At 37.2% G+C, this 9,192-nt stretch overlaps 1 protein-coding gene across 3 annotated transcripts in view; it reads right to left on the bottom strand.

Moving 5' to 3' along the window:
- Nucleotides 1–2,903: 2,903 nt before the first annotated feature.
- CDH11 (cadherin 11) overlaps nt 2,904–9,192 on the bottom strand; it is a 118,535-nt gene continuing 112,246 nt past the window's right edge. For all 3 annotated transcript variants that reach the window (XM_044434187.1, XM_044434185.1, XM_044434186.1), the window contains 2 exons: nt 5,345–5,596; nt 2,904–3,715 (listed from right to left, as the gene is read on the bottom strand). In XM_044434187.1, coding sequence (XP_044290122.1) covers nt 3,219–3,715; nt 5,345–5,596 — 749 coding nt within the window. In that variant the 3' untranslated portion in view covers nt 2,904–3,218. The remainder of the gene's footprint in view (nt 3,716–5,344; nt 5,597–9,192) is intronic.

Here is a 9,192-nt window from a genome sequence, read left to right as displayed (position 1 = left end):
TCTTCACTCTCTCCCTGGGAGCTTGGCTGATTGTATCCCAGAGTCCCTAGACCAGCTGGGGCAGCTTCCTCTGATCTTCTCAGCTCGGAGTCAAATTATTTGTTTGCAAGGAGTACACAATTTACTCAGCTTTTTCACATGGTAATTTGATCTAATCTGTAATGGTCTACTTAACTTTCATTCCACTTGATGTGGAGTATGGAAGCAACATGGGACAAACAGAGAAACATATGCAGACGTGTTACATGAGATTTTGGCACCATTGCAAGAGAAACATGTTTGGTAGACATTCATATTGCACCAAGTAACTGAACATATTCTGGAACATCTGTTTTTTCCAACATTGAGCACTAGGAGTGTTGTCAAAGAATAAATTGTGAATCAAAGAGATTTCTAGCAAGCTGAATTAGACTTACCTTATTTTAAAATGACATTAAAAAGTATTTTACTCACTATTCGTAAATAAAACATGTTGTAAGATGTATTTCTAGTTTCCAAAGCTTTCAAGAAAATGAAGTGTCCAACTTTTATTTCTGGGTCTTCACATCTTTAGGCAGGTGTGATTGCTGCCTGTTGTCTAAGAAGGCCTTTAGGTTCAAAGCACTAGTTCTCGAGTTCCTTGGTGGATCCTACCATTATATAAAACTCTATGGCAATATCTTATACATATTTGCTCTGAAGTGACTTCCTCTGCAACTTCAATCTATAAAGGATTGAAGCCTTAGAGTCAAAACATTTCCCATATATTCTTTTGCTGTAACCTTGGACAATGAGTGCTTGGGATCACAAACAAGAATCTCAAAGAGTTTTCTGTTTCTAAATAATGTTGCAATTGTTGGCTTTATTTCTTCCCACAACTAGTATGAATGCTTTGGTCTCTGATTTCATTAGTTAGCAATCTAATCAGACATTGTTCTTGTCTTTGGCCTTGAGATTCACTTTCGGTTGCTTATAAAGTATTTTTCCAGAACACTTTTAGGTGATCCTTCTGGTAAGAGATGACTGGCTGTCATTCAGATACAGTCAGCATGTATATCGGTGGTGAGAAAGAGCTCACAATAAATCTGATGGATGTTGCTTCATTTTCTACCCAACTCTGCAATATGACATGACAGAAAAAGCTAAGCACAGGAAAGAAAGTTGCAAAGAGTGTGGTGAGAATGTATGTTAACAGCAGTTTTTTTAGGATGTAGTCAACTACAGTGCCACATGCTTGAATTTCAAAATAAATACTAGCAATGTCACCAAAGTTTGAAAGTCTTTGTCTGGGAAGACAAACTCCATAATTTTTATTCGCACCTTCATTTCTAAGTGGGCATTCTGCACCTACACAGTTCTCCTCTTGTTGAGATGTTAACATCATTGGGAATAGATTTGAAAATTGTCCACCATTGAGCTTGGTAATAAGTTATAATTGCTTAGGAAAACACCTTGGCCAGTTAAAACTATTTCTGCATTGAATCCATGGTATCCAACCTTCACTAAAAATGCCCTTTTCTACCTGACATTTGGTCCTCTTCATGGTGGTGGCTGGTGCAATTTTTCCCCTGCTTTCCATACTGTTTGAACAGAAGAATCCCCAGAAGAATAATGAGTAGTGCTTTCAGTTCTCACAAAATGAAGCACTGCTTTATAGCATCCTAACTGATATTTAGAATTTACTCCTGCATAGGATGGAGAAGAATTTTATTTATTTATTTATTTATTTAAAACATTTCTATGCTGCCCCCATCGCAACAAAGCCTTGGGGCGGCTCACAAAAGGTTCAGATTTTGGAAGGTTCAGATTTTTTTATTGTAACCTATGCACATCTTTAAATTTAATCATATATGAGATAGAAAGAATAGGAGATTATAAAAGCTGAAGTGAAGGAAAAGGCAAAATTGGCATCTATCTAGTGTAGATTCCTGCACATTTCTAAACTCATTTGAGGAAGCCTGCAGAATTGCCAAGAGGTAAGATAAATGCATATACAATTGTAACATTTAGAGTAAGAATTAAAATTCCACTAAAGCACACTTACTTTGTAATAAAAAGTACACACTGCCAAAGCAGCCACTATTTTGATTTATATTGTTAATTTATATTATTCTATTTTGAAGTTTATTTACGGTTGTGAGCCGCCCCGAGGCTTCGGCCAATGGGGCGGCATAGAAGTCTCCTAAATAAATAAACTGTTCCTATTTTTCTTTTTAAAAACCTTATATATAATTTTAAATAGTCATTTAACAAGACAGCTTTGACTACAAATGTGCAATAAAAGTATTAATAATAACTAATAATTAAAAGGCCAGATTGATATCTAGAATTATCAGGATATACATTGGTAAATGGGATATTATAAATGATGCTTTTACTTTGCACATATAATAAGCAAAACAAGAATTAAAAAAGAATCCTTTTATTTCAAAGTCTGCTTCATATATCGAAGCACATATTAAAGCAACATTACAATGTTCATAAAATATAAGTGTGATGTAACATTTCTTACATGTCAGAATACTGATATTTGTATGTATACTAAAAATAAGAACTTTAAAATTGTACAAATAGATACATTTAAAAATGACATAGAAATAGGGCGCCTCCCACTGCAACAAGACAGAGTTTTATATCTGGCACGTATTAGATTAAGATGAAAGTATAAGCAAAAAGATTTACAAGAGTCAGCAGAAACAAGTTGGATGCTCAAGAGACATTATAATTGTACATTGTCCTGTACATACATCATATGTGTTTAAGCTGGCTGAATATTATATATTTCAAGTTTAAAAATGCACTACGTAGGGAGTGTCCATAGTTTAAGGCGAAATTACAGCTCAGAACTGTTATCCTTTCTAATTTGTGGAAGCTTCTTTGACATAAAAGACTTAGCTGTTCATTATACATTAAAGATTGCCTTCAATTCTAGGATGACTTTTAGAATTTCCCTTCTCTTAAATATTTGTATTTCACAAGTGGTCATTCCCCCATTTGCCCACCCCCCACTTCTAGTGAAGTTGATAATCAACTCCTATCTCTGCCTTTTGCATGAAAAGGAACTTCACAGTATTTACCACTTTTTGTCCATTTTAATTAAAGGAGTCCCTCTCCCAAATCTAAATGCTTTGTATGAGCCTTTCCTTATTTTATTTTAAAAAATACCTGCTTACATTTCCTCTGAATTTTTTTCCAGAACATTAGAGACAGTTCTTAAGGCCAAATTTGTAACTTTATTGTTAAGAATCATCTTCAAAAGTGTCTTTGGAGCCATATAAGTCTGCTAGTTTCTTAAAACGAGGTCCCCAGTTTTGTAGATAGTCATAATCCAAATCAGAATCTGTTGTTGCTGACTCTAATGAGCTAAGTGAACCAGCCACTGAGCCTCTTCCTTCATAGCCGTAGATCTGGATGGAGTCATATGGAGGAGCTGTCGGGTCATTATCTGCTTCTTGTATTCTCGTGTTGATAAAGTCATCAACATCAACACTGTTTGAAGCTGGCCGAAGCCCTGGTCGTGGCAAGTATTGGTATTCTGGCTTTATGTCTTTTCGAGGAATAAATCCATTGATGCCATCTGGGTTTTGCAAAGTAGCAATGTCAAAAGCTTCTGTATCTTCTTCCCCACCACCTTCATCATCATAAGTAATAATATTTTCTCGTACATCTTCTTCTTCAAAAACAATGAGAGGTTCTTTCTTTTGCCGTTTTAGTGTTACAAATAACACTACAATCACTGATGGGAGAAATAAGGAGGTTTATTTTATTATTTGCTTTAAAAGCATGATGAAATGAACTATCTCCTTGTGATTTGGGTAAATCTAGGAATGTAGAAGTAATTAGATTTTAGAGATGTAGAGACATTGGGCTGAATGAAAAGATTTCATGTACAATAAATTTTCATTTCATGAATGAACATTTATTCTGTTAATGGAATATTTGGATCCAGCCCATTTTGAATAATGATGTTCAGAACACAGATCAAATTTAATCTAGAGGTAACAGAATGATGTTGGCTGTTTTTTGGATATTGAAAATAAATCTTCTCTCAGCCAGACTGTGCCTGCATTCAGGTTCTTCTATCCTGATATGATATTCTTAGGGAATTACAGCGTGCCTTCCTTTGTACAATTTAGTGGATTAAGGACGAGGGTGAGACTGCTGGCCAGGTCATGAACATTAAGGAATGTGGCCTCTCCAGCCCACAGGAGAAGCTGAATATGAAAAACCAGTAGGCCAATAATTTTCTGATGCATTTTTATTTTAGTTTTTGTTGCCACACGGGACTGCAAAACTGGGATTGTCATGGATGTGGCAGGCAAAACATGTGGCTGGCAGGCTGTGCTCAGCTGAACATTTGGCAAGTTATGCTGCTATTGCTGGATAGCAAATTTGCACAGGTTGCTGGCAGTCCCTACCACACATTTTCCAACCGCATTAATTGCACTAATTAGACTCTAGACTAGTTTCAGAAGTCTGTTAAGGACTTTGCCTTGGCAAAATCAGATTTCTTCAATTCTCCATCTTATCTATCGCTGGGGTAAGCATTCATTAAATATTCTCTCTTGTGATAAATTCTTAAGGGAGGGTTTGTTGTTGCTGTTGTTCTTATTATTTACATTTCTATACCACTCCTAACCAAAGCTCTTTGGGCTGTTCACAACATTAAGTCATCCATCCAGATTTCAACCTGGCCAACCATGTTTAGCTTCCAAGATTAGGTCAGGATCAGACACTTCAGATAATAGGGAAGCTATGAATATCAGCAGGAATGGAGGTATACTTCCTTCTCCCCACCTGGCACCACCACTGCAAGTATCAACAGAATTCCTGGGTGACTGCCAGGCAGCCATCTTGTATTCCATGCAATACCCTGGACATTTTCTGTCAGGACATTTTGGGGAAACATGGTAGCCACCAGAAAAACTCACACACTTACACTTTAGTGGAGAATATGTAGGGAATATTCAGTAAAAATAGCTCCCTTTCCATGGGGTGGGATTCTCAGAAAAAAATCTCAGAATATTTTCTCCTTCTTGGTTAGTTCTTCAACTCATGTTTGTTTGTCATAAATAACACCTGTGTTCTACTAGACAACAGTTTTAGGATCATATCTTTGAGTAGCATCATATAAAACAAAATAAATCCTGCAGATAGAAAACTAGAAGTCAGGGGAGAAAGTTCGATTCTCCCAGTGTTCTAGTTTAGTGCATGCTTTCCCAAAGGGTGTATCATTGCAACAATGAGCGTCTACCTACAAATTGAACTAATTGAGATAGTTTCCATCTATTGTTAGATTGTACATCATATTCAAAAGGAAGAAGAGGATGAGAAACAAAGGAAGAGGAAGCTGAGATATCCTTACCTAGTAAAATCACAATGCAGGCAAGGATTGCAATTAAGGCCCCAGTACTGAGTCCAGCATTCAGGGTGTAGGCTTCTGGGTTGCAGGAGACCATTTCACCTTTTCTGTCACAGCCACAAATCCTAATGGTGAGTGTGTTGGTGCTGCTTTGTGGAGGGCTGCCACCGTCGCTTATCACAATAGGCAAAATGTAGAAATCTTGCATCTGTCGATTGAAGCTTGTGCGTTTAGCGTAAATACCTGCCGTGTTATCTATTTTAAATAAGATAGTGATTATTTGTTTATCTTCTGATGTCACCTCTTTTGAAGAAGAAATAGTGTTTCCCTTTCACATACAAACTACTATACATTCTATTGCTTTTGTCAGTTACTTAAGAAAGGAATACAGTGTGGAAAGAACACGGATTGGTTGAAAGTAAGAAACAGCAGATTGTTCTTCTGGATTCATAGTTCTCCTAGATTCAATTTTTTACCTTGGCATGATAGCAGAAAAGGCACAACCCTACCCTTAAAGCTCTCTTTATCAGAGGTGCCTGCAGCTCTGCTGCAGCCACTGCTCACAGCAAGTGCTGAATTCGTGGGCTGTTTCTATTATACACTTATAAACCCCACATATCAAACTGTTGTGAGTAGTCCCACCCAACAGGAATCACACATTTTGAGAAAATCAAGATGTTGAATAGCCACTCTCATTTGCTAGGCTCAGTAAGGACAAGTGAATCCATTTAGAACAAGAGTAATGCTTCCTCTTCTGGTCACATGGACAGATGCAGCACAGATCATGCTAAAAGCTTAGAAGCAGCATACCTCTGCATAACTGCTGACGGCTATTTTTTGTGGGGGAGTCTTATTTTTCTTTTGTTTGGTGAAACACCAACCAATTTTGGCTCAACCCTAGTTGAAGAATCTCACGTTGCTGATATTTGTATTTTATTGCCTGGATAATATGCCCTGATTTTCAATATGTAAGCAACAATGTAGCAGATCTGTGGCCAAAAAGAAAAAGAAAAAAAGGGGAAAGGAAAAGGAAGAAGATAAGAAAATCTTCCCCTGCTTGCTAACAAGATGCTCGGTGGTAAGGCGGCAGGCACTGCAGACACCACCAAAATTTGGCAACCATGCCTGTGGTTTCTTTGCAAAATCTTTGCCAAGGCTAAGGCAAAGAGGAAATGACAGCAAAGCCATTTAACATTCAGGCATTTTAAAGCCAAACAATTATTTTAGACTTGTCCTGTTGAAATGAAGGGAAACCCTGGGACAACACTGCACAGGGCTATATTTTCAGTTTCAACAGTGTCATCTGTTAAGTCATTCACCGTTTGATAAAAATTGGTTTAAATGATAATGACTTATGTGATACTTCTAAATGGAGCTAAGCATCTATTTGAATTTAGCTGTCAAAACAATTTTCTATGTCTTTATATTTTCAGTTTATTGCCTTGGCAGACACCATAGTTTCCAAGCACTTGAAAGAAATGGCATATATTCAGACATAATGTCACTGGGCTTAATTCCAGTGAAGCCAGTCTTGGAACTAAATTTGGCTCTACATAGAAACTAATTCCTAATGCTATCATTTCCTTAGATGTTATTTACTGCTTAAAGTAGGTGTGTGCAAGCCAAACACTACTGCAATATTTTCCACTCTATGTCTGTGAGTATAATCATATGTGGATGTTTGATGGTTTTAATCAGAAGCAGGACAGCTCTTAAACGCTTGTGAATTTCTCCTCTTGGAATGTGAGTTTAACTGACCACTCTAGGGAAAGGGTCTCTTCAGAATATTAATGTGAACTTCCCATATCATGGAGAGACATCCTTCTCTTCAGAAAAAGCTCATTACTTTTCCCTGTATCTTGTTTAGTAGTTTTCTATTTTTAAAGAGAGGTAAACAGTACAAATTCACCCCATGCACATCTTGTATTGGAAAATGCTTATAAACAGCACAAACATGGTTTCTTACTAGATTCCAAGTTGACATTAAAGATTTATTTAGTTTCAAGCAGGTATGATGTTTATTGCCAAAGTAGCAATTTAGTATGCATGGGGGTTATTTTTGTTTTTGCTTTTTGTAAATCTATGAACCAAAAAGCTGACATAAATTTTCAACTACATTGGTGAAAATCATTGCACTATAGTATATGACTACAACTATTATAGTACCAAATGAAAAATATAAAATGACTGGTACAGATGAAGTAATTATCTGAAGCAGAACTAAAGAATTCTCCCTTAGGGAGGTCTGGGTAGTTGCCAAAGTGAGGCACATAGATCTTGATTTTTTATGATTTTTATGATGCATTTTCTAACTGACCAAGTTGACAAGAGTACCAGTACATTCGAACCATTTTGGATCCATAAAATACAGAAAACCAAAATGTCACACTAGCAATCCTGGATATGAATAAGACAATCTTCTGTTTATCAGATGCATTTGCATGTCCTTCTACAAGAGTTTTTCAGAACACTTCTTGCATGTTCATAGTTTTTACGTGCTGATTTATTTGCATTTTCTCATGCCTTTCCATTAAAGTAGAATGGTGAACAGTTCTAATTCAGTTTTTCACCAAGTATCCTATTTAGTCTGCTCACTTCCAAGGTTAAAAGGAATTACAGGTTGCCCCTAAATTTTTCCACAGAGGTAGGCTTGGACAGTTGCTTCACTGTCTTGCAAACCCTTTCTACTTCTATCTGGAGACTGTTGGGTGACTGATATCTCTTCTATGGCCTGTTTGTGATAACAAGAATGACTTGTTACAAGAGGATAAAGCAACATTCATGTTCATATTTACTCCTTCCTGGACGTGCTCTTTTCAGTGACCTTCTTGATATCAGAGGAAAAAGTGCTGGAGTCCACTCAAACTATTGATGTTGCATTGAAACTTTGTTCTTACACCCACAAAATAGTTGTGCCACCTGATACTGAATCAGACTTTTGGTCCATTCTTGTTAATGCTGACTGGCATGAACTCTTTCCCAGTCCTTGCAGGAGATGTCATTGATAGAAACTGGGACTTCCTGCATGCAATCCGTGCCCTCTGCCTCTACGCCAGAGTCCCTTTCTTACAAGCATTTGTTTAGCCAGTCCATCCCAAACAATGGCAAACTCCATTAATGCACACGGAGGGAGAGAGAATGATTATCAGCTTGCAGCTTTCAACCATAATCAGATTCTTCAAAAACTGGATGGTGTTATGTAGCATATTGTAGTTCCAATTTTTCCAAAGAAATAAGTCACAGAAATTGTGGTATAGATTAACATTTACTACCAGACGTACTAGAAGGGAACTGGAACTCAGAAGAAAAGAGCCAATATTCTCGACTATACTCAAACAGAAAATGCACCTTTTGAAAGAAGAAGAAAGGCAATTCATACTACTACTGGAATAATGTCATTTGATGACTGCAATGTTTTTACTGGACACACATATAGGAGTCAAGAGATGTATAAGGACACCACCAACACAGAGAGATACTGTTTTGCTCTTTCCTAGTTGTGGGGGAGCTGTGCATTCCAGCCCAGAGCTAACCATGCAATATATTTTATCATGATATGCTGCAGGACACCTCTGTGGCACCACGAGACCCTCTCTGTAATGCTACCTCTTCCCGTGGTCCTGACCATATGTTAAGGTGGAGAAAGAATTTCTATTAAGCAGTTCAGGTGTGCATAAGCCATTTCAAATCACATGCGTCTGATCTTCCTGCAGGATTAGAATATTTCCATGTGATTAGAAATATTCTAATCACATGATCTAAGCCATCATGTGATTAGAATGGATGCCAAATGCATATAAGGAGTACAAGGTAAGACTCTTGTCCATTAGTAAGGCACAGCATGAGTAAAC

This window comes from Varanus komodoensis, unplaced genomic scaffold, assembly GCF_004798865.1.
Source record: "Varanus komodoensis strain SLA01 unplaced genomic scaffold, ASM479886v1 scaffold27, whole genome shotgun sequence".
Taxonomy (NCBI): Eukaryota; Metazoa; Chordata; class Lepidosauria; order Squamata; family Varanidae; genus Varanus; species Varanus komodoensis.
This window is presented reverse-complemented; position numbering and strand designations above follow the sequence as displayed.